This window comes from Sorex fumeus, unplaced genomic scaffold, assembly GCF_029834395.1.
Source record: "Sorex fumeus unplaced genomic scaffold, SorFum_2.1 ptg000072l, whole genome shotgun sequence".
NCBI lineage: Eukaryota > Metazoa > Chordata > Mammalia > Eulipotyphla > Soricidae > Sorex > Sorex fumeus.
Genome location: NW_026606129.1, coordinates 35,639,617 through 35,665,055, shown reverse-complemented (window position 1 = coordinate 35,665,055; position 25,439 = coordinate 35,639,617). Strand labels below are relative to the sequence as shown.

At 48.1% G+C, this 25,439-nt stretch overlaps 1 protein-coding gene across 1 annotated transcript; it reads left to right on the top strand.

Moving 5' to 3' along the window:
• The first annotated feature begins 828 nt into the window (after positions 1–828).
• CMTM6 (CKLF like MARVEL transmembrane domain containing 6) lies at positions 829–25,439 on the top strand. Its single transcript, XM_056129505.1, has 4 exons — positions 829–1,008; positions 16,721–16,897; positions 18,864–18,962; positions 22,630–25,439. Exons 1-4 carry the CDS (start codon positions 871–873, stop codon positions 22,762–22,764), a joined length of 549 nt encoding a protein of 182 aa, XP_055985480.1. The 5' UTR covers positions 829–870; the 3' UTR covers positions 22,765–25,439.

Here is a 25,439-nt window from a genome sequence, read left to right as displayed (position 1 = left end):
CATCAAAAAAAAAAAAAAACAAACACACAAAAAAACAAAACCCCAAAACTAAGTTGAATTATTAACAAAAGCAATGACAGTCCCTACATTATAGAGTTGTGAAGGAAATATATGTGCCTGAGACGTCAATTAACTTCAGTTGCTAAACTATAATTAACTCCTTGATGAGTTTCCTAAAATTCCCGCAAATTAACATAGCATTAACATACGTCACAGTGGCAGTTGTTGTACAAGACTGAGGCAAGTCAATGAAAAGTTGATTTTTGACAAGCCGAAAACGGGATTCAGAGACAAGCAGAGGAGAGCGATCCTGCACATCCTCCCAAACAATCCAATATATATGATTGAAAATAAATTTTAATTTGAAAATAAATTGGAAAACAAAATTCACGTTCTTCTCGTTAAACGCTCCCCCAACACCACATTATCTGGCCTTGGCCTCCAACTTCCCTTCTCCTCCCTCACTTTAGCCTTTAGACACAAGCCAGGGGGTTTCCGAGCTGGGTCCAGCGCTTGACCGCCAGGGTCCAGGAAAAGACTCTTGGTCGTCACAAACGATTGGACGAAGCGCGTGGGGGCGGGGCGATCGGAAGGCGGTGATAAAGGGGTGGGGCTACACGGGAAGAAGGCGGAGCAATTGGGCGGTCGGGGGCGGGTCTACACGAGGAGGGCGGAGTAATTGGTCGACCAGGGGCGGGATAACACGGGGAGGGCGGAGCAATAGGCGGTCGGGGGCGGGGCGGGGCGGAGTCGGCCGGAAGCGGGGGCGGCGGCTCAGGAAGTGACGCCCCCCCCCCCCCCAGCCCCTTCTGAAGTCTGGTGCGTCGAGTGCGCTTGGTGTGTGCAGCCGCCGCGGCCGGGTCGGGGGCCATGGAGAACGGAACCGTGTACAGCCCCACCACGGAGGAGAACCCGAGCCCAGGCAGGGCCCCCCGGAGAGGCCTGGGCGCCTGCTGCTCCCTGCACCGGCTCTCGCGGCCCCAGCGCGCCTTCAAACTCGCTGAGCTGGTGAGTGGGCGGGGAGGCTGCGGGGCGCGCAGGAAGCGGCCCTTTCCCCCACCCCGGGGTTCCTCCTTCCCTCCCCGCGAGGCCCCCCGGGAGCCTGGGCTGTTGTGGTGGCCCCGCGCGCCCACCCCGCCCGGTCCGGGGTGCCTCCTTCCCTCCCTCGAGACCCCAGGGACTGGGCCGTCGTCGTGGCCCCGTGCGCCCACCCCACCCCACCCCACCCCACCCCGCCCAGGCCGGGGGTTCCTCCTTCCCTCCGGGGAGGCTTCCTGTGAACTAGGCTGTCGTCGTGGCCCCTTGCGCCCACCCTGCCCGGGCCCGGGTTCTTCCTCCCCTCCCGCGAGGGCCCCCGGGGTGTTGGGCTGTCGTCGTGGTCCCGCGCGCCTACCCTGGGACTGGACGGTCGTGGCCTTGCGCGCCCACCCTGCGTGGGCCCCGGTTCCTCCTTCCCTCCTGCGAGCCTCCCGGGGGCCTGGGCTATCTTCGTGGCCCCTCGCGCCCACCGTGGGACTGGACTGTCTTGGCCCCGCGCGCCCACCCCGCCCAGGTCGGGGTTCCTCCTTTCCTCCCTCGAGCCCCGGAGGGCTGGACTGTTGTCGTGGCTCCGTGCGCCCACCCTGCCCGGACCCGGGTTCCTCCTTCCCTTCCTCGAGCCCTGGGGGGCTGGGCTATCGTCGTGGCCCCGCGCGCCTGCCCACCCTAGGACTGGACTGTCGTGGCTCCGTGCGCCCACCCTGTCTGGGCCCGGGTTCCTCCTTCCCTCCCTCGAGATCCCGGGGGCTGGGCTGTCGTCGTGGCTCCGCGCACCCACCCTAAGCGGGCTGCACCGTGTGTGGCCCGGGCGGGGTTTCCTTGCCTGCCTGCCGGGCGGCGGGGATGGGGGGCGGGTGGGCCCTCGGTCGCTGGGGGCGCCCCGAGCCATTCCCCCACACCCCAACCCCGCCTTCTCCGCCCCCCACTTGCGTGGCGACGTGGAGGGCCTGGCGCGGTCCCTGCTGCGCGTCCTGCCTCGGGGACAGCCCACGGATCCGTCTTGGGGAGTGGGGTCGGTGGGGTACGTAGGGGGTTGGGATCGGGCTTGATTTTCCTAACCTACGTTCCTGGTTCCTGGTTCAATAAATCTTAAGTTCTTCCTTTGGAAGAACTTTTTTTTTTTTTGATTCTTCGAACTCCGATACCACGGGCTTGAGTTCTTAGAATTCAGATGACCTACTTTTATGGAACAGCAGAGGCATAGCGGGCCCCACAGTTTGGCTCAGTGTCCATCCTTCATACCGGCACGTTTCGGAACAGTTGCGAAAGCCTTGCCGGGCCAAGGCCAGTGGAGGCGGTGGGGACGCAGGCCTCTGCTCCGTCCATCTTTCCTGTTAATGGTTAGGATCTTGCCAGACTCCGGGGACTCCTGCTGATCCTCCCCTGCTCCTCGTCCAGGCTCTTCCTCCCATCCGGAAAGGCTTCCTTCTGTTGCTCTTATCCCTGCTCGCAGGACTTCTTTGGGCTGTCAAGTCATGTCTCTGTCTGCAGAGTAGCTAAATAAACTCTTTCAGCAGGCACAGTAGAAGTCTGGAGAACAGAGGGGATTCAACCTTCTCCTGAAAGGTTCTTGCTGCCCAGAAGACATTTATAATGACTTGTTGCTGCCTATCAAATCTACTTTCCAGTTGCCTTTATTTTTTCCTTGCTAATGAAAAATGGTGAAACTAAGGATTTATTTTTTATAGTTTATAACCCATAGTTCCAGGTCTTTGGAATAGCACAGCAATAGGAATTTCATTGGTAGACCTTATGCTTGAATTCAGAAAGGAGAGGAAGATGAATTTGTCTTGAAAGGTTTGTTGTAGGGGGAGGGGTTGTTGCCCAGAGCGGTAAAGCACTTGCCTTGCAGACAGCCTACCTGGGTTTGATCCCGCAGCCTATATGATCCTCCGAGCCTTCCAGGAATGATCCCTGAGAGCACTGCTGGGTGTGGCCCCCAAAATATATATAATAAACAATATATATCTATATATACATACATATTTTTTTCATAGCATATTTCTTTATTTTACATGTATATTTTTTGCTGTGGGGGCCAGAACTGGCGGCCATGGAGACTGGTGCTCTGTGCCAGGGGCTTGCCTGTGTCCATGCTCTGGGGACCGTACAGTGCAGGAGATGGAATCCAGACCTCCTGTCTATGCAGAGCATGCACTTAGCCAAAGGAGCTGCCTCCCCAGCCCCTGGATACTACATAGTATATCTTAATATAATTATAATGAATCATTAATCAGAATACTATTACTGATTGATTGTGGTTTTGTAGACCTATACAGTGGTACATAGGGGCTGGAGCCATAGTACAGTGGGTAAGACATTTGCCTTGCACAGGGCCAACCTGGATTCAATCCCTGGCATCCCCTATGGTCTTCGAGCACTGCCAGGAGAATTCCTGAGCGCTGAGCCAGGAGTAACCCCTGAGCATCATGGGTTCAAAGACAATATGGGTTCAAAGGCGTGGTACAGAGACACAGAAATCAAAACAGAAATGTTTTCTCTTTATAATAGTTTATAACAGGAGTTTCCCAGAAGGCCCCAAGGAAGTTACATATGAAAGAAATTAAAAGTATTTTAATTTTGGAGCGATAGCACATCAGGTAGGGCATTTGCCTTGCATGTGACTGACCTGGGTTCGATTCCCAGAATCCCGTATGGTTCCCCGAGCACCTCCAGGAGTAATTCCTGAGTGCAAAGTGGAGTAACCCCAGCATCGCTGGGTGTGACCCAAAAAGCTAAAAAAGAAAAAGTATTTTAATTTTAATAAATTTAATACCTGGGGTAGCTGGCTGGCTGTTTTGATTTTTGTGTCTTTGTACCACGCCCAGCAGCTCCTACAGTGCTCATGACTAGGGGAAGATGTGGATTGAACTTGGGTTTCTTGCAGCCTGTTAAGTTCTCTGTGGCCCCAGAAAAAGTTTCCATTGAGAGCCCTATCTGCTGCACTATTACCCTGGCCCCAGTATGACTTATTTTAAGAAATAAATTATAGGGGCCAGAGAGATAGTACAGTGGATAGTGTACTTGCCTGGCAGGTAGACAAACTAGGATTCAATCTCTGGCATCCATTGTGGTTCCCTGAGCACCACCAGGAGTGACTCCTGAGTGTAGAGTCAGGAGTAACCCCTAAGTATTACCAGGTATGCCGTTGCTACCCACATCCCTCCAAATTATGATTTTACGCAGAGATGCAATATGGAAACAACTGTAATGGAGAAACCTTCAGTCAAAAGAGGGGCCCACAGGCCCAGTGATGTCTTATTCAGGATGGCATTGCATTTTTGTGTTGGACATGTCAGTCTGAATCTATTTCTCAAACTCTCAGAAAGGGAACTGTAAAAATTAAAAGCCAGGCATTGTCTGCTTTGTAAAGTCTCAGAATCAGAGAAGGCTGAATTAGATGTTCTCTGAGTGTGTCCCCCCCCCCCCCAAAGATGTTTTTACATCCCTGAGGCTCTGTGGTGGGGACTGTGAACCACTGGACACCAATGGGGAAGACAGTGGAGCCAGCAAGGCTGGGCAGTGCAGCCAGGGTTTTTAATTTGGAGGGGGGGGCGGCCACACCCAGTTGTGCTTAGGGCTTTATTAGCAGGGCTCAGGGGACCATATGTGGTGCCAGGGCTCGAGCCCAGTGTGTACAACATAAGCGCTGTACCCACTGTACTTGTTCCTTAGTTACGCGTTATACAGCTTTGTCACCAGTCAGATGTAAACTTAATTTTGTGATTGACTTCTGCAGAACAGAAGCATCACTGCCATCTACCCACCCTTCCCTGGGAGAAATACTTCCTTTGGGGACAGGGTGTGTGTGTGTGTGTGTGTGTGTGTGTGGTTGTTCAGGGGTTACTCCTGGGTGTGTGCGTGCGTGCGTGTGTGTGTGTGGTTGATCAGGGGTTACTCCTGGGTGTATGTGTGTGGTTGTTCAGGGGTTACTCCTGGCTCTGTGCTCAGGAATCACTCCTGGTGGTACTTGGGGAACCATATGGAATGCCAGGGATCAAACTCAGGTAGGCCCAGTGCAAGGCACAGGCCCTGTATATAGCCTTACCCGCTGTACAGAGGTGTCTTTGGCACCCAGAAATGCTTATCTGAGAATTTCTGGAAGATGCCAGTGTTGTTCTAAATGTGTGTTATTTAGTGTATCCTTAGCTTGCTCCTTTGCCCATGTTCTATTGCGTCTTCCTCCTTCTTTTTTTTTTTGCAGTCTGGGATAGATGCCATGCACTCTTGAGGTGCTTTCGCCTGGCAGTGCCCGGGACGAAGTCACCAGGGCCACATCCTGGTGCGAAGGTGGGCAGGGAACATTCAGTGTTAGATGCTACCCAAGCTGTGCCCCTTGTGCGCTGCCACTTGAGCAGCCGGCCCATCCCCCCTCCTCTCAGGTCTCCCCCCCCATCTTTTCACAAGCTTTCTGATATGTTGCTTTTCTGTTTGGACGTGGTTTTGATGGAGATCACGTGCTTGTCGCGTGACTGGAAATTGTGGGCATGCCTGGAGATGGTGCTCACACATTTGGAGGGCATGGGGGAGGTGGGTCTACACCTAGCTCTGCTTAGCCTGGTTCAGTGTTTTGGGTTTCTTCCTGGAGGTGCTTGGAGGTCTGAGCTGCTGGGGATCAAACCAGGGTTGGCTGCGCTAAGGTGTTGCTGCACTTTCTCTCTGGCCCAGTTGTTGTAACCTTTGAGGGAGTTTATTTTTGCTTAAAGAATTGACACTTTGGGAGTTCTGGTTTCTTACTGGGAAGCTGGAGTTTTTATCTGGGTATGTGTGATACACTATCTGCAACAAGCTGATACTATGTTTCTGTCCAGGGCCAGTGTTCTAAGATCCACATAGCACCCTGTTCAGACCAGCAATTGAATGTGCAATTCACCACTAATTCAGGTTTGTTAACTTTCAGGCTCTCAGAGTCAGAGTATGTGCCTTGCAGGTGTGAGCCCCTGGGTTTGATTCCCAGCTCCTCCCCACACACAGCAAAATAAAAAGGCCCTCCCGTTGATCATCGATTTGCGGGCCCAGTAACGTCTCCATTGGAGACTTTGTTGTTACTGTGTCTGGCATATCGAATACTCTCGGTAGCTTGCCGGGCTCTCCGAGAGGGGCGGAGGAATCGAACTCGGGTCGGCCATGTTGGCTGCGTGCAAGGCAGACGCCCTACCCGCTGTGCTATAAAATTAATTTCATTACCGACAAAGTTACTTTGTATGGGAAGAAACAAATCACTTGGAAGTAACTTAAGTTGACTCTTTTCTTTATTTGTGGAAGTTGGTGGTGGTACTGAATTGAAGTGTTCTATTTTTACCTCAAGGAAGATCTATAATGTCAGCAACATAAATTGTGGAGTCTTTGGGAGAGTAAATGTTTGCCTAAGGCAAGGGAGACTGCTCCTGAGATGGGATGGTCCGTAGGATGGTAGATTTGTTTACGGGAACCTTATATATAACTTCAAGGTTTTTAATAGCAAGCTCATTAATTCACACATTAATGTCCCTTTGTAGATGGAGCCTTGTAATTACTGGTGAACATGAAAAAGTTCTTTTCATAAAATTTTTTAGTGGTAGACTGTTAAAGACTTGATGGGGAATTAGTACTTAAGGTAATGATAGTTAATTTTAAGGAAGACTGAAGTTCCAGAAGTGTAGTGAAACTGAAAGGGAGAGAGAAGAGAGAGGCAGGGTAATTATCTGAGATTGAAATCACCAGAACACTAAGTCCAGCTTTTACTCTTAAGACTTCCTAGTTATGTTATTCTGGCAAATTGATTTCAAATTGACTTTAACAACACAATGAGAAATGAACAAAACTATGGTTGTAATTTCATAAATTCTATTTGTGCAGGGAAAGCCTTCACAAACATCCACAGTTGTAAATGAACTTCATAAACATAAGTTTATTAAGATCATAAGGAGTAGAAGTCTGGAGATCTGTGTTCTTGTTTATCCTGGCTGAATTATTGTATGCCCTGTCGGTCAGGATCAATGTCGTCATCCGGAAACATGCTCTCCCAGGCACTCCTGTCTCCAGAAGCTTGATAATTCCTTAATTATATCTGGGTAAACTTTCATCTCTCGGAACTGCATTGGATCCAGAGTTGTTGGCTAATCATCTTAATAAATCAGTAAGCGATATTTAGTATGATGACTTCATGTTATTGAAAGAAAATTGTTTACCAGAAAATAAGGCTTTTCGGGGTGAGGGTGGGAGGGTGGGTGGGTAGAGGCGGATTATTTGGGCCTCATCCAGTTGTTCTGGCTCTGTGCTTGGGAGAAATGGCTGGCAGTGTTGGGGAACAAAACAGGGCCAGAAGCTGCAAGGTGAGTGCCTTCCTCTCTGTGCTCTCTCTTTGGTCCCTGGAATTTAAGATCTCCTCCCGGTTGAGTACCTTCTCACTTTTCCATCCTTGATCACCTTGATATTCAGTACTGATCACCATTCAGTTGTTGAAACTCTCTCTCCCCCTTTCCTTGTTCTTGTTGTGTGGTTGCCAGCACTGCTTTTCAGCTAGTAGTTCCGGGGTCACACCTACAGCCTCTCACCTGCAACTCCCCAGCTTCATTTAAAATGACTTTTTTTTTTCTTTATGGGTCACACTTGGCAATGCTCAGGGGCTACTCTTGGCTCTGCATTCAGGATTTACTCCTGGCGGTGCTTGGGGAATAATACAGGATCTTGGGGATTGAACCCAGGTCAGTTGTGTGCAAGGCAAACACCTTACCCACAGTACTATCGCTCCATCCCCTTTAAAACAACTTTTTTAATATAAAAAAACACATACCAAAAAACTCATCTGAAAAATATAACAAAAAATAAATCAACATGGGGCTGGAGCTATAGCACAGTGGGTAGGGTGTTTGCCTTGCATGCAGCCAACCCGGGTTAGCTTCCCATATGGTCCCCTGAGCACCGCCAGGGGTGATTCCTGAGTACAGAACCAGGAGTAACCCCTGTGCATCTCCAGGTGTGACCCAAAAAGCAAAAAAAAAAAAAAATCACACACATTACTGTGTGGTTAGTAATTTCCACTATATTAACTTGCATTTTTTTTTTTTTTAAAGAAACGTATTTCTAAGGGGTATTAGGTGCTCCATGACTTGTCTGTCTGGTGTGGTTGGCTCTTTCTTCATGCTCTGAAACTCTGGTATTCCACCTGGTCCCCTGCTCCTCCTGCCTTCGAACCTGCTAAGCCAGGTGGGCAGTCTCTGTTGCCTTGATCCTAAACTCTCACTGTCTGGCAGTAGCATGGCACAGCCACACCCAGCTCCTAACCAGTTCCTCATCACTCCCCCCAGCCAGTTGGCTCAGCTGTCATTTGGATTCATTAAGCAAATTCATGCCTTCCTGAATTTGTTTGTCTTTCATTCACTACCTGCAGTGGCCACCTAAGATTTTCTGAATTTATATGTATTGAATGCTCAACACAGGATCTAAAATACATTCTCATTTTGTTTAATGTGTACTTGCTGCTTTATTATCACATGATATATGACATTAGACTTGTAATATTCAGATATACTTTTTTTTTTTATTTTTTGGGGGTCATACTGGGCAGTGTTCAGGGGTTACTCCTGGTTCTGCACTCAGAAATCACTCTGGCCCCCTACTCTGTTTAGTACTGTATAGTGCTCTTGGGAGATCAGAAAGGAATATTAGTACATCAGAGATAGGAAGTCAGGAGGTAACATTGTGGGCCAGTATGATAGTACAGCGGGTAGGGCATTTGCCTTATGTGTGGCCGACCTGTGTTTTGATCCTTTGCATCCCATATAGTCCCGAGCACTGTGAGGAGTGATTTCTGAGTGCAGAGTTAGTAGTAACCCTTGAGCTCGCAGGTTGTGACCTAAAAAGAAAAAAAAAGAATAACACCACACTCAATGTGTATCTTGTATTGATTTTCTTTTTTTGTTTTTTTTGGGTCATACCCGGCAGTGCACAGGGGTTACTCCTGGCTCTTAATTAAGCCTGCCTTTCCCTTGCCAGAAACAGGCATTCTGGACTGCTGAGGTTAACGGTATCTCCACACAGATGGGTCTTTGTGGTAATCTGGTTATTATTAAGAGTGGTTCTGGATGAGAAATTGTCAAGTTTTATTGAGAAATTAAGGCTTTTAGTATTCTGTCGTAGTTGATTGGCTTATTTTTTTTTGGGGGGGGGGCACACCTGGGTGGTGCTCAGGGCTTACTCCTGGTTCCATATATTCACTATAACATACAAGTTATAGTGATCGTTTCTGGTTTTGTTCTTATATATACACTTCTCAGTTTTATGTGAATCCCTTACTGTGGGTGTGTTTGTGTGTGTGGGGGGAATCCCTTGGATACTTAGATACGAGTTTAGAGTTCTCAGAGGTTATTCCTCAGGGATCACTCCTGGTAGAGCTCCAGGGCTCCTGAGAGCTTCATGTGGTGCCAGGGATTGAATGGGGACAGTTATGTGTAAGGAAAGTGCCTTAATCTCTGTACTGCCTCTCGGACTGTGATTGGCTTTTATACATTTGAGATGTTTCACAAATTACTTAGGGGAAAATCTCCTAAAAGTTGGACAAGATGTAATACATTTTTTTTTAAAGCAGAAAATAAATACTACCTCCCTGAAAAAAAGAAAAATAAAGCAGGTGGAATATTAGGCAGTTTTATTTTTATTATAGGCAAATATTGTTTAATTATATTACTGTTGACTAAGAAAGTACCTTTACTCTGTACTTTGGTGTGTCCAGATGGCTGTAGGTTTATTGATTGAGAACGCCTCACCTAACACCTGTATCAGGAAATTGGAAGATTTTGGACTCCTTTATGCCTCACTAACATACAAGTTATAGTGATCGTTTCTGTTTTTCTTCTTATCTATATACACTTCTCAGTTTTATGTGAATCCCGTACTGTGGGGGTGTGAGTGTGGGGGCGGGGGGGGAGATCCCTTGGATACTTTGATACCAGTTTGGAGTTCTCAGAGGTTATTCCTTTCTTTGCACTCAGGAATTAATCCTGGTGCTTGTGAGACCATATGGGGTGCAGGGATTGAACCCTGGTTGGCCGCTTGCAAGGCAAGCATCCTACCTGTTGTATTCTCTCTCCAGCTCCTGGAGTTAAATTTTTTAAAAAATGCTTTATTTTTCAGTCATTATAGATACATAGGAAGTTGCAAAAAACTACATATAGGCAGGTCTGTTACGGTCCGTATGCACATGTGTTTATGTGTGCACATGTGTTTGTGTATGTATATATGTAGTTTCCGATAACCACCACCACAGTCAAGACAGAACTATCCCATCATCACATGTGGCCCTTTGGAGCACCACCTTGCTCTCCCCTGGCCATCACTAATTTGCTGTCTGTCACTATAATTTCTGTTATTTGAGGAATGCTGTTTAATTGTAATCCTACAGCCTGTTACCTTTTGAGAGTAAATTTTTCACTTTGCATGGTTCTCTGGAGCATTATCTGGGCTGCTTTTCATTGCTAAATAGTAAATATTTCCTGGTATGAATGGATGTAGACTTTGGTCCCCACTGTTGAAGGACACTTGGTGGGCTCCAGTTTGGGACTATTAGGAATGAAATCGTTAGGGACTTTGACATTTTCCCTTCTCACACGTACATGTGGCGTGTAGTTGCAGGGTTGTATGGCGGCGGTTAGCTGTGTGGTTGCTTGTTTTCTGTGGTTTGAAGATCAAAACCGGGAGTCACACTGAATCACATCCCACCCTGGCGTCATGTTTGTCTGTTTTATTTTTGGGGCCACAACTGGGGAGTCTCTCGGGCTACTCCTGCTTTGGTACTCAGGGAACCTGAGGTGCTAGAGCTCAAACCCACATTTCCCTCGTAAGAGGCCCTCTGGACCAACTTCTCAGCCCCTCAGGTTCATTAAATTTTTTAGAAGGATGTTTTGACAGTGCATGGGGACTATTCCTGGCCCTGTGCTCAGGAGTGACCGAGGCCTGGCAGTGTTCTGTGACCCGGGAGCTTATATGTGGCGTAGGGATAGAGCAGGGTCCGACGTGTGCAAGGCAAGTGCTTTACCTCCTATACTTTTTTCCCAGCCTCTTCATCTTAATTTTTCTTTTCCTTTTTCTATTATGGCTTTTGAGCCTCATCTGGCAGTGCTCAAAAATCACTCCTGGCAGTGTTCATGGGACCAGGTATAGGTTGGCTGTGTGCAAAGTATGAGTCTTAACCCTTTGTACTGTCTCTCTGGCCCCATGAGTTAATTTTTAGAGAAACTGCTAAAAGGACTGGATTGTAGCTTAGTGGTAGAATGCTTGCCTTGCTTGTGTGAGGTCCTGGGACTGAACTCTAGGACCACAAAGACAAAACATTAAAAAAAAAAAAAGCGGTTGACTTATTTCCCAGAATGGCTGTGTCATTGACTTTTTGGTTTGGTTTTGGTTTTGGTTTTTGTGCCACCCCCAGCGATTCTTAGAGGGACATCTTGGCTGATGCTTGGGGGTTGCTCGTGATGTTGCTCTGGGTTCCTTGTGGTGCTGGCCATTGAGCTGGACACATGCCAAGCACCGACTCCAGCCCTCCGTGCTCTCTCCCCTCTTCGAGATGAAAATGTTTCCTAGCAGAAACTTGGAAATGTGCCTGTTGATTCGGTAGCTAGAGTGGTTGCTGTTGACTGGGTGAGATGGCATTTCCCCCTCGACTTTTGACTTGGGTCATCACTCATTCTGTTGTTTTAATGATCAGATGGAAACTCCCTCCGCCTCCATAAGCCCACACTCACTGCCCCGGTGTACCTCTTTTCCCTTTCTTCCCTCCTGTTTCTGAGAAGAGTTGGCGCCAGACTTGAGCCTGGAATCCGGTCTCTAGAGAGTCTCTGTCTCCAGAGCCACCCATCTTACTGGTTTCTGCTTGAGCATTCGAACATGCTCTGTGCTTTCCCCACTGGTTGTGAAATAGTTTCTCTTCCACCTCATCCGCTGCTGCCCATGCTGGCTACTTTGAAAACCACGCTTCTTGCCTGTGCTGCCTCTGTTCTGCCGCCTTGTCCACTAGTTTCTGTAGTTCAGTCCAGTGGGCACGTGGGTTTTTCCTGTACGCTGAAATTGCAAGTGGCGTTCATACTCTTGATGACTCACTCTCTGTAGAAACACTTTTTCTTGTTTCACGACCTTGAACTCTTGCTCCTAATACGTTCTTGGGGTTCCTCTTGAGTTCTGTAGAAGGCAGCTTTTCCCATTCCACATGATTTCTTCTCACCTGCTGGCTCCCTTACTTTTATCTCCGCCTCAAGTTTCCCTGGAGCTGCACCCTGGCCATTCCCACTTCTCTCATACACAGGTCCCTTAAATGTAGCGTATATTTAAGACAGTTTATTCTCCTGGCACCTAGGAGATAGTTCAGGAGCCAGGGGAGCCTGCGTTGCCCAGTCAAGGTTCCCCCGCCCCACCCCACCCCACCATGTTCAGTGTTGGACCCAATCACCATTGGTGCGTTCCTGGTGCCCCCCTCCCCCCCAAGGCCTGAGAGGCAAACCATCCTGGTGATTGTGATTAGCCAGGTTTTGCCAGGAGTAGCTGCAGGATCCCCTGGGCACTGCTTGGGGCGCCAAAAAGAGAGGGGGTGGGGGACAAGGGAGGGAGCAGAAGCAGCAAAACCAGTTTGGTCTCTCCCCAGCACTCTTATCTAAAGAAAAGCACACCCAAAGCTAGCTCTGTGGTGAGGCTCCCAGCACACCCTTAGGCTCACCTGTGGTCTCTGGGCCTCCAAGTGAGCTCAGGTGATGGGTCCTCAGGGGGCCTTAGTCCTCCGGAGCACGCCTGTCCTCTGACCTCTGCTGTCAGTTGACCTGTGTTACTCTAGATTGGTCTCTGTCGTCTTCTCACTTCCCAGCACTCCATACTGTGATTAATCTGAGCTTTCCTACCAGACCGTTGGAAACTGCCCTGCTGATGGCCACTAACTTCTGTTAACTCAGTCCGGTGGGCACCCGGGTTGTTCCTGTACGCTGAAATTGCAAGTAGCGTTCACACTCTTGATTACTCACTCTCCGTAGAAACACTTTTTCCTGTTCCACGACCTTGAACTGTTGATCCTAATACATTCTTGGGGTTCCTTTATACTCACTACACATGTATCAGCAAGTGTATACAAACCAAAGTTGAGTGTGAAAAGGAATTGTGTCTTTAAAAACTAAGTTGAATGCTTTAAAAGGCTGAATTTTTTTTTCTTTTTAGGTCACACCCAGCTATGCTCAGGGGTTACTCCTGGCTCTGTACTCAGGAATCACTCCTGGCGGTGCTCGGGGGACCATATGGAATGCTGGGAATTGAACCCGGGTTGGCTGCGTGCAAGGCAGACGCCCTACCCACTGTGCTATGCTCCAGCCCTGAAATTTTTGGGGTTTTTTGGGTCACACCCATTGGGGCGAGGGCGTACTGCTGCCTCTACACTTGGGGATCACTCCTGGTGGAGCTCAGGGCATCATGTGGTGTTCAGGGGGTTGAATCCACGTCAGCCGTGTGCAAGGCAAATGCTCTACACATTGTATTATCTCTCCAACTCCCAGGGCTGGTAGTTTTAATGGTGAAGGTAATGCAGAAAACGTGTTACAAAATTCTAGTAGTCAGTGGCTTTATACAAAGAAGAAGCTGCCCCAACCCCCATTGTGGGCTGGGGGTGGAGCTCAGTGGTCGGGCACTTGTCCTGCATGTGGGAGGCTCTAGATTAGATCCCTGACACAGAAAAAAAGAAAAAAGGGAAAGGTCCTTCTTCAGAGACTAATGAATCAGTGAGCCTTTTGGGGGTTTGCTTTGTTTCAGAAGGCCCACAGCCAGCAGTGCTGGGAAACTGTCCGGTAATGGGGTGGAGTTTTAGGATATCATATGCAAAAGCTTTCCAACCCCTGAGTCCTCTCCCCAGCTTGAGCCTTTTTGCAAAAGTATGTGATATGATTGGACCTAGAAGACAATACACTGAGTGAATTAAGTTAGGGAAATAAGTCGGAGAAAGAGAACCACTGTGAGTCCAGTCATGTGGAAAATAAACAAAACCTCTTCTTACCAGGTTGGGTCATCCCCTGCAGTACTCAAGCCCAGAAGACCACATTCAGGGACCAAACCTAGCGCCCCACGCTTGGCAGGCACATGCCAAGGCCAGAAACTCTGACTCCAGCACTGGGTATCAGAGGGAAAGGGGAAAGGTGGGTTGGTGAGTGGGTCAGAGGGGCCCGAGCACCTGCACAGGGCTGGAAACTAGTTTCAGTGGTGAATAATGCAGTGTTCACTGCAATTTATCACGCTGTGTCCTGGAAACGTCTGTAATGTTTTCAACCAGTGTTATTTTGACGAAAATTTTAAATAGAACAGAAGCAAGTCTTCCAGTGCCTGGGTAGCAGCTTTTCTCCTGATCTGTTCTGCCTCTAGAGTGCTTTCGCAGCATTCGGGGTCAGTTCCTCATCTTATCGCTGCTGTCCTCCTCACGGTCTTCCCCTGACGTCCTTCATCAGCATCCCAGCTGGACAGCTGGCTTTTCCCTCCCTCTAGTTCCGTCTGCACATTGGAGCCAGCAAGAACTGTTCATTTGTTTGGCGGGTTGGTATAGGATGCAAGACAAGTCCTATACCACTGATCCATATCCCTGGACCCACAGTTGATTTTTTTTTTCTTTTTGGGTCACACCCGGTGATGCACAGGGGTTACTTCTGGCTCTGCACTCAGGAATTACTCTTGGCAGTGCTCAGGGGACCATATGGGATGCTGGGAATCGAACTCAGATTGGCCACGTACAAGGCAAACACCCTACACATTGTGCTATTGCTCCAGCCCCCACACAGTTGATTTAAAAAAAAAACAGTAGTTTTCTTTTTCATTCTTGCTGCTTGCTGGAGTGCTAGGGACCCAACCCAGGATCTTAACACAGGCGAGCTCCTTCCTTAGCCCACTACTAAAGTATAAACTACCACAGCCATGAACCTGATCGTGTTATCCTAGTTTCATAAGAGCCCGTAAGGCCAGCTGCTTTAAACTAGCAGGAGGGCATTTAGAACCTCATCTCAGCTTCCCTCTCTAGTTGGCTGCCAGCCTAGGGGCTCAAGTGTGACACACAGTTTGTGTGGACCCCTCTCCCTTTCACCATTCAGTTGGGGTTGGTGGGACAGATGCCTGTGCCCCTGGGGTCAGAGAGTGCCATTCCCTCTCACGGCAAGATCTTTCTATGCACTGCTCTTGTGCCTGGGACTTCTTGCCCCATGATTCACCACCCAGACAGCCCCTATGACCCTTGGGATCTTTTCTTCCTGATCTTACCTTCCAGCTTTTCTTTCCTGAACCTTGAAGTTAATTATCCATTCTGTGTGCAGTCAAAATAGCCTTTGAAGCAGTGTTGGGCTGGAGGCGTCATGCATGCTAGGGCTTCAGTGCCTGCCTTTTAAGTGTTTGGTCATGAGTTCTAATCCTGGGTCCCTCACATGCACATAGCCCAGCCCTGGCAGCTCCGCTGCCTGCTTTCCCAACACACCACAACCGGGTGTATGGTCCCAAATAGAGGAAGTGATTCCCGCCAAGCACAGCAGCTGGAGAAGGAGTGTGAGTGCTGTGCCCGGGAAGTGCGAAATGATCAGCACCGAAGTGATCCCTGGCTAGCACCAAAATTACAACTTGTGCGCTTTAAACGGAAGTGCAGCCAGGGTTGGAGAGATGGTGCAGCGGGTGGGGTGCTGGCCGGCTGACCTGGATTCAATCCCTGCTGCCCCGTAACGGTCCCCAGAACCCTGCCAGGAGTGATCCCTGAGCACTGCTGGGTGTGACCCAGCAACAGGAAGTGTACCCCAGTGTGGAGCACAGGAACCTCAGCTAAAGCAAGCCCAAAGAGCTCCGCCTCCCAGCATGCAAGCACTGAGGTCTGCTGAGTGAGTGGTCCCTGCAGCATTGAGGAGAGGACACATGCCCATATGCCCCTGCCCTGGTCCTAGCATCAGCAGCAGCCGATCAGGAATGACGCAAACTAGCTGCTATGGTGTACTCCTTTTAGCACACATTTAGGCCCAGTTGGCACGCAACCAGAGTTTACTCAGGCACCTAGACCCCCTCCAAAACAGCCAAACTAGTGCTGTACTGACGCTCATCATTTTGTTTGCCTCATCGCTTCTGGCGGTGCTTGGGACCATATGGGGTTGTGGGGGATTGAACCCAGGTCAGCTGCATGTAAGGCAAGCGCCTGCCCCACTGTACTGTCTCTCCAGCATCTCTGCTATGTAATTTTTTTTTTTTTTGCTTTTTGGGCCACGCCCAGCGTTGCTCAGGGGTTACTCCTTGCTTTGTACTCAGGAATTACTCCTGGCAGTGTTTGGGGAACCATATGGGATGCTGGGGTCGAACATCCAGGCGTTGCAAGGCAAATGCCCTCCCCGCTGTACTGTCTCTCCGGCACCTCTGCTGTGTGGTGATTTTAGTGAGCCAGGTAAAAAAGGCCCTCCCGTTGATCGTCGATTTGCCCGAGCGGGCCCAGTAACATCTCCATTGGAGACTTTGTTGTTACTGTGTCTGGCATATCGAATACTCTCGGTAGCTTGCCGGGCTCTCCGAGAGGGGCGGAGGAATCGAACTCGGGTCGGCCATGTTGGCCGCTTGTAAGGCGAACGCCCTACCCACTGTGCTATCGCTCCAGCCCGTGAGCCAGGTAGCTTTCTGAATATTTGAGAGGTCTTTGGGAAACAGCGAGGTGAACTGTTTGTGTCTCTTGTAGCTGCTGTCTCTGCTGGCCTTTATCTCTGAAGAAGTGGTGTCCCAGTGTACTATTTGTGGAGGACTTTACTTTTTCGAATTTGTAAGCTGCAGTGCCTTTCTGCTGAGTCTCCTCATACTGGTTGTATACTGCACTTCCGTATATGATAAAGTTGAATCTCCCAAAGTCAAGTTATCGGTGAGTATGAAGAATACCTTTTGTCCTTTACATGATATGTTTCTGAATTGCTTGGGGAATGGGGGTGCAGAGGGACATGCCCTGCAATATGCGGAGGTTACTCCTGGCTCTGCATCCAGGCACCACACCTGGCGATGCTGGGAGGACCATATGGGATGCTGGGGATTGAATTCTGGTTGGCCACTTACAAGGAAAATGCCCCTGTTTCTGAATTTAAAATAAAACAGCACACAAATCCTACCTCTTTAGAGTTTAGGCTTAGATTTTTTTTTTTTCCTTTGGGCCACACCTGGTGCTTCTCAGAGCTTACTCCTGGCTCTGAGCTCAGCGATCACTCCTGGTGAGGCTAAAGAGGCCATAGGGAGTACTAGGGATTGAACCAGAATTGGTCCCATCAAGACAAGTGTCCTAACCTTTGTACTGTCTCTCTGGCCCCGGCTTTGACGTTCTGACATGTTCTACAGAAAAAGAGGTTATGCACATATACACATAGCCCTTTTCAGAAGCTGTTATGATAAGGTCACCTGAATGGCCAGAGAGACAGCTCAAAGGACTGAGCACGGCTTTGATGTGAGAGGCCTTCCCCTGCCCCCTCCATCACAACTGCAAGTTGCCCCCAAGCACCGCCAGGTGTGGACCAAAGACTACAGACAACAACAAAAGAGTATCTAGGATGTCTTCAGAGTTTGTCCTGTCAGAAGTGTGGGTGGGCTGGAATGATGCCCCAGGGTGTTTGTGCACGCTTTGCCTGTAGGAACCCAGGGTTGTATCTCTGCTACTGCACGGTTCCCTGAGCTAGCACCCGCAGGAGTGACCCCTGAGCACAGAGCCAGGGGAAGGCTCTGAGAACCACTGGATGTGGCTCACCACCTCCCCCACAAACTCTGAAAAAACAGTAATATTCCTTTGCAGCAGTGTTTTTCCAGACTGGGGCTCTGGAGTTATCCAGCAGGTGTAGCCTGGGTGCAATTGGCGGGGTGGTGTGTTTGGGGTTTCTGTTTGATTAAATAGATTTTCAGGGGGCGCTGAGTGATTTTCTTTTTTCTGGAATGGGGGCGTTTGACCAGATAAGTTTGGGACCCCATTTTACAGAGTAGTTGTTGAATGCCAAGCTTACTGCAAAGTTAGAAAGGGGCTGAGTGATAGCACAGCAGGGAGGGTGTTTGCCTTGCACGCAGCCGACCCAGCTTTGATTCCCAGCATCTCATGTGGTCCCCTGAGTACCTCCAGGAGTAATTCCTGAGTGCATGGGCCAAGAGGAACCCCTGAGCATCACCGGGTGTGACCAAAAAGAAAAAAAAAAGTTTGAAATCAATGTGAAATCAATGTGTCAAGGTGTGTCAAGAAAAAAACACCCTCAACTTTTTGGGGGAAGTGGGGTGTGTAGTTCTAGAAATAGACCCCAGGACCTCATATGTACAAAACCAGAGATCTACTATAAATTTGTTTTGCTCTGTGTGTTGGTTTTGGGGCCCACCTGGTGGTACTTGGGGCCTACTCCTGGCTTTGTGCTGCGGGCGTCACTGCTGGTGGTGTTCCAGAGACTATGGTGCTGGGGCTGGAACTGGAGTTGACTGTGTGCAAGGCAAGCGCCACAACCTCTTCACTTTCTGGCCCTTCCAGAAAAATTTTTAAAAGTGGAACAGTGAAAATACAGGTCCAGGTAGGTGGCGGAAGGGCTAAAGTGCGTGGCTGCCTCGCGCCAGGCCCCAGGTATGATCCCTTGGACCGACTGGTTCCCGCACACCACCAGGAGTAGCCCCGGTGCCTCCCCGTTCCACTTGTCCATGTCCAGCTGCATCCTAGGTTTGGGCATTGGAGAATTTAACCTGCACAACCAGGCGGAGTATCACTAAGAGTGGCTCCGAGTGCCCTGGCACGCTGCCCCTGTGCCCTAAGCCCCCAGCTGAGACATTTGCTTTCCTCAGTCTGACCAGACTATTCCTTATGTGTATTGTACAAACAGGATTTTTATATCACTGCGGCAACGGGAGGTGTATTTCTGTTGGCATCCATCATTTTTGCTGCCACGCAGGACAGGACCTCAGCTGAATATGCTGCAGTGGTAAGTACCTCCTATTTATATTTTTGCTTATTTTGCTTCCGTAGAAATAGGGCATATGGGAAATACATGACAGATTTTACAGTATGATTGTGGGACAGTGGTTTGCCTTTTAGTTAATTTCTTAGTATAATTTTTAATAGAACACCTAGAAGAAAAGAAATATGATAGCCTTAGAAACTAGGATCTGAATGAATTTTGTTAATCAAAAGCCATTTCCTGAGGCCAGGGATATTGCTTACCAGGAGAGTGCTTGCTTTGCATGTGTGAAGTCTCACGTTGTCCCTGGCACTTTGTCGCCTTTTTGGGCACTGCCAGGCCCTGTACCGCATTGCATTACTGGGCCTGAACATTGAGCATCCAGCTTGCTTGGTGCAGCATGATAGGTGTAGACCCTGAGAAACCTCTAAAAAGACAAACTATAAATAGTTTCACTTCATGTCCATTTTAAGCTAAGTAAATGATGGAAACATTGAGTTTTTGTAGCCTTTTGAATTTCAGAATTGCTCATGAAGGCTCAAACGAACATCAGTGCACAGTTCTAAACATGATTGGCCACTGAGTGACAGATCCTTGTACAAGTCAGCGGGTTTCCAGTTAATACTTTGTTCATGACAGAATTGAAGATTTGATTAAGTTGTCAGCTGATAGTTGATTAAGTTGTCACTAAGCTACTTTTTAAATGATAAAACAGCTCAAAAGAAGATCAGGGAGGGGCTGGAGTGATAGCACAGCGAGTAGGGCATCTGCCTTGCACGCGGCCGACCCGGGTTTGATTCCCAGCATCCATATGGTCTCCCGAGCACCGCCAGGAGTAATTCCTGAGTGCATGAGCCAGGAGTAACCCCTGCGCGTTGCTGGTTGTGACCCAAAAAGAAAAAAAATATTGGAATTGCAGGATTATTTATCTGAACATGACTTCTTAGTTCTTACATCTGTAAGCAAGACAAAGCAATAAAATGAACGCTCGACCATGATTCAGTTTTAGCAGTAAGTAATATCAGAGGACTCATGAAGCAGTTGAAGAGAAAATGAAAGTTTTATTTTGTTGGTGCGTTTTAGTTAGACACATTTTTATTACCCAGGGTAAGGTTAAAATACAAAATACAGGGGCCAGAGAGATAGTACAGCAGGTAGAGTGCTTGCCTTACATGCAGCCGATCTGGGTTAAATCTTGGAACCCTGGATGGTTCTCCAAACCCGCCAGGAGTGATCTGTGAGTGCAGAGCCAGGAGTAACTGCCAGATGTGACCCCAAAACAGGAAAAAAAAGGTTTTGGAGAGAAGAGGACATGAGACTTGAGTGTGGGAGTGAGATTGATAATTCTGTTATCCAAAACATGTTTATGGTAAAGGTATCAGGCCATGCAGTGTAATAAAGCATAATTTTGGGGTGTGGAAGGTCCAAAGGTGTCAGCAGTCGTAAGGAGCAGAATGAGGGGTCAGAGCTGGCGCCGAGAGCACACTAACCCGGCCCCAGTGGCAGCTTTCTTTCCGTGTGGTTTCTGGCTTGGGTTCATGCTTAGTAGCATTCAGGGGTCCAGGCACTGCTGCCCACATGAATGCCTTCAGACTCTTGGGCTCTGCCCCACTACCACCTCACCCTGCCACTGTCTCTTTCAGTGGTTCGTTTTTGTCTCCCTTTTCCACAAGGGCTTTTTGCCAGTGAAAAGGCTAAATTTGAACGTGTGGCCTTCTGTTGACAGAATTCTCAGAATACTTGGTCGTATATTAGTAGTATAAGGAGGAAGTAACTTAGGGAAGAGGAAGTAGGTGACCGCATTATGTTGCTGTGTCATTATATTGTGACGGTTATAATTGGAAAATATCTCTGAAGTCATTGAACCTAGGAGTGTATTCCAAATAAATTTTTTTGATAATTTAAAAAGTTTTCCCTAAAATTATTTACCCAACACTCATCTGATAAGCGCTTAGTTAATGCACAGGATATATAAGGCACTGGTAGAACTTTACAAGGGGGGAAAATAATCTAACCCCATCAAAATTCGGGGAGAAGAGAAGAACAGAAACTTCTTTAAAGAAAAAATACAAATGACCAAAAGACACATGAAAAAGTGTTCAATATCATTAATTATCAGGGAAATACAAATTGAAACATGAAATACTATCTCATGCCACAGAGACTGGCACAAATTAAACAAAAACCAGTGCTCACGTGGATTCGGGGAAAAAGGGACTCATTCTCTGCTGGTGGGTGTGCAGATTGGTCCAGCCTTTCCGGAAAACTATAAATATTCCTCAAAAAGCTAGAAATTGAGCTTCAATACAGTGCAGCAGTACCACTCCTGGGAATATACCCTGGTGGCCCCAAAACACACTGTAGAAAAGTCATCTGCACTCCAATGTTCGCTGCAGCACTGTTTACAATAATCAGAATCTGGAAAAAACCAAGTGCCCGAAAACAGGTGAGCAGATAGAGAAACTGTGGTTCATCTACACAATGGAACACTTTGCAGCTGTTAGGAAAATTGAAGTCAAGGAATTTGCTTCTCCATGGATGGAAATGGAGAGTATCATGCTGAATGAAAAGGGTCAGATGGAGGAGAAACACAGAATGATTGCACTCATTCGTGGGATATGAAAAAAAAAAAGAACAAACACCCCATAGTATGTGAATAACACCCAGAGACAGTAGAAACAAGGGCCAGGAGGACGGGTCCATGGTAGGAAGCTTGCCACAAGTCGGGTGGCATGGGAGGGCATTTAGGATAGAGGTGGGACCACTGTGACAGTGATGGTTGGAAATGATCACTCTGGACAAAAACCCAGTGTGGAAAGTAGGTAAAGAGAGCAATATGCATGATAAGCTTTCAGTAACAGTTGAAAACCATAGTGTCTGAAAGGGAAATGGTGGGGAGGGGTGTTTGCTACAGAGGCAGGCTGTGGGGGTGAGATGGGGGATGGGTGGGAGGGAATCTGAGCACTTTGGTGGTGGGACATGTGCACTGGTGGAAGGAGGTGTGTTGGAACTTTGTATGACTATGAACAACTTTGTAAAGGTGTGTCTGATTAAATTCAAAATTAAAAAATAAAAACTCAAAAAACCTTTGCCAGGGGCTGGAGCGATAGCATAGCAGGTAGGGCGTTTGCCTTGCACGCGGCCGACCCGGGTTCGATTCCCAGCATCCCATATGGTCCCCCGAGCACCGCCAGGATTAATTCCTGAGTGCAAAGCCAGGAATAATCCCTGTGCATCACTGGGTGTGACCCAAAAAAAGCAAAAAAAAACCCTTCTCCAGGAATCAAGGAGATAGTATAGGGGTTTGGGCGCTTGCCTCGCACACGGCCAACCCCAGTTCTTTCTCTGGCACCCATATGGTTCCCTGAGCCCCACCAGAAGTGATCCCTGAGCACCTGAGCATAGAGCCAAGAGTAAAGCCCTGAGCACTGCTGGGTGGGTCCCAAACAAAAGTTATGAGCTCAGTATATTAGCGTGACGTATTTGATATGCTAAACTCAGTAACAAGTGTCACAATGGAGACGTTACTAGGCCCGCTTGAGCAAATCGATAAACAATGGGAGAACACTGACAGTGACAGTGATATTAGGTAATTGATGAATTCTGGCTCGTGTGAAACTTCCTAAGCCCAGTAGGAAATGAGATGAGACCCTCAAATTTGTCATGTAATCTTTCCCCTCTTTCTTCCTAGGTGTTTGGGTTCCTGGGAAGTATTGTGTTCATAGCTGACGCCGTCAACATGCACTTACAGGACCGAAGGGCTGCTGACATGAACAAGCCTGAGGCAGCTCCCAAGACGACCCTCACTGAGCCACTCAATGCCTGAGAACTCACCGGGGACAGGAGTCACCCATGGGTGACTGTGTGGTGCCAGAGCCCTGGCAGGTGGCCTGGAGGAATTTTATTCCAGTAAAACCATTTAATAGGGGAGAGCAGGGGGAAGGGCCCAGGGGCAGTTTTGTCAATATTGGACTTTGTATCAGTCACCACAGATTAAGCCAGAGGGGGTTTTCGGGAGTATTGTTTTTTTTTTTTTCCCTTAAAACTTTTTTTTTTTTAAATAACGGTTGAACACATTAAATGGAGTATGTGGAGGTTTATTTTTGGAGTGGGGGCAATTTCTTTTTAAATTACATAAACTCAGCTGCCAATAAATTACTCTTATCATTGTTATTAGACTTAGCTTTCAAATTATGCTTTAGAATTCTATAAACAGCTTGATTAAGTTCATCCATTTAGAATTTTAAAAAAATGTTTAGTTATGACTTTGTTTTGATGATTAGGTTTGTAATGTACATTTTAAAAGATCACTCAAATGTTCACTAGGTTTTTTTTTTAACCCTTTAAATGTAATAACCAGGCTTTACTGTATTTCACTCAGCCTTAAAGTTGTAGGGTAATTTTAGGATAATTATTACCTCTTTCTGGTACTTTGTAGTAGAAAAATGTGTGGGAGGTGTTGGTATTTTTTATGTGTGAAAGCAGTAATTCCCAGCACCTCGTGTTTATATGCACTTTTGCTGTTGTTGATATCAGGAAAAAAAGCAACACAAGGTTTTTATATGACAGAAGAGAAAAGTGGGGAAAAAAAGCGACTATTCCTATGGACCAAAGAGAAGAAAGGCTACCTTTCATGTAGGACTGCAGAAGTGGTTACAGAGGTTTCAACCCCCAGTATCTCTAGAGGTCAGTTCATGCTATGAATTAGAAAACGAATCCTTGGGGGCTGGAAAGATAGTACCACATTTAGGGCACTTCCTTGCATTGGGCAGCCAATCCAGGTTCGATCCCTGGCATCCCATATGCTCCCCTGAGCCTGTCAGGAGTGATTCCTAAGCATAGCCAGGTGTAGCCCCAACCACCCACCCTCAAAAAAAAAAAAAAGAAAAAAGAAGTGTTCCTAATTATTTTTAAAAAGAGCTGTTCGATCATTTCTCCTGAAGTTAGCCCAATACTGGAAGACCCTGTCAGTGGTTCCTTTGAAACCAGTATTCCTGTTTGGGGTTGGGGTGTTGCAAATAACCAGCCTGGGGCCTCACACCTGCAGCATATGTCCTGTGGCCAAAGCACACTCTTGGCCCCAGTTCATTTTTCTAGATGCCTTTGGGTTTCTCACCCCCTTGAAACGGTGCTTCCTTTTCAGAGTCCAGAGGGACCCTCACTCTGCCTCCTCCCCAGTCAGAGGTGGAGCGTTCTTGCTCTCTCTGGCCTTGCTCCTTTGTTCCTCTGGAGGGGACACTTGAAGTGAACTCTGAGAGAATCCTGCCCGGGTTCGTCATGTTGGCAGTGTCAGGGGCCGGACCATTCCCAGGAGACCCTTCTCAGCCGGTTTTATCTTCTGTTGCTGCCAGACGGCCCTGGAGCCAGGCAGGCCTCTGTGAACAGGTGCTTCACAGAGCAGTGCCTTCCGCCTGGACTTTAGACCCGGGGTTAGTGTTGTGGCGCCAGCCTGTGAGTCAGACCTGTCCATGCTTGGGTAGAGGTCTGGGCCTGCTGTCTGTTTCTGGGATCCTGTTCTGGCGGGAGAGCCATGAAGGGCCCCCATATTTGACCCTACACCCCTGCCGGTGTGTGTCATGGAGTTGGTCAAGCCGCACGAGTATGGCTAATGTGGGTATCAGAAATTGGCCATGATGACCAGACACACATCTTCTGCTCTGTCTTCCTGGCTCAGCATCCATTTGTGTCCCAGTGTGGACGCTAGTGGTGCTGTCACTACCACCCGTGTCAGAGGATGACACCAGCCTGGAGGCTATATTCATGGGTTTTCCCACCTCAGAGGGGGGATCAGCTATGTCTGAAGTGGCTTCAGATACCAGTGCCCAAGAAACAGTGCCACTGATGTTTTCACTACCCTCCTGGTCCCGCCCGGCCAGTCCTCACCACACCACACGTGCTCCACAGGGTCTGCACCCCTGCCTTGGCAGGGCTCACTGGGACTAGTGTCCTTGGTTCACGGCACCCATAAAGCCTGTTGGCATTGAACGGAAACTCCTTGTTTGGAGGTTTTGCTTCTCTTTGTTTCATTGGGGTAAAAGTGGTCCTGGGAGCTGGCCACTCCGTCCTTTCATTTTCAGAAAGCTCATGTGTTTACTGGTCCTTCCTGTCACTTCACATTGCCTGTCACTGATGAGTTTCCTCTGATGCGCCACTATGGAAATAAGTAGTTCGGGAGAAGCAGGGACCAGAACCACTGCTCCGAAGAGCACAAGAGCACACTCAAGAAACGCAAATTTAAAATGATTCTTTGGCACCCAAGGTTAGCGTACTCTGTTATGTTCTGCACAGACTGTATGGAACAGCCCTAGAAGCTCTGAAGGAAATTTCTCTAGAAACATTCTGTAATTGCTACACTTCCTTGACTTTCAGCTTAAATACCGGGATATGTCATTTTCCATTGTTCTTAGCCAATCTCTTTTGTATTTATCAGTGTAAGTCCTGTGGGTCTTTTTTATCTTGTCAAATTTTGTAGCCTTTTTAAATAAATCCATTGTATGAAAA

Excerpts from the sequence above, each read along its gene's own strand:
- CMTM6 (XM_056129505.1), top strand. The coding sequence starts at position 871 with ATGGAGAACGGAACCGTGTACAGCCCCACCACGGAGGAGAACCCGAGC. Across the intron at positions 1,009-16,720 it reads CCTTCAAACTCGCTGAGCTG|CTGCTGTCTCTGCTGGCCTT; the intron begins GTGAGTGGGCGG and ends TGTCTCTTGTAG. Across the intron at positions 18,963-22,629 it reads CAGCTGAATATGCTGCAGTG|GTGTTTGGGTTCCTGGGAAG; the intron begins GTAAGTACCTCC and ends CTTTCTTCCTAG.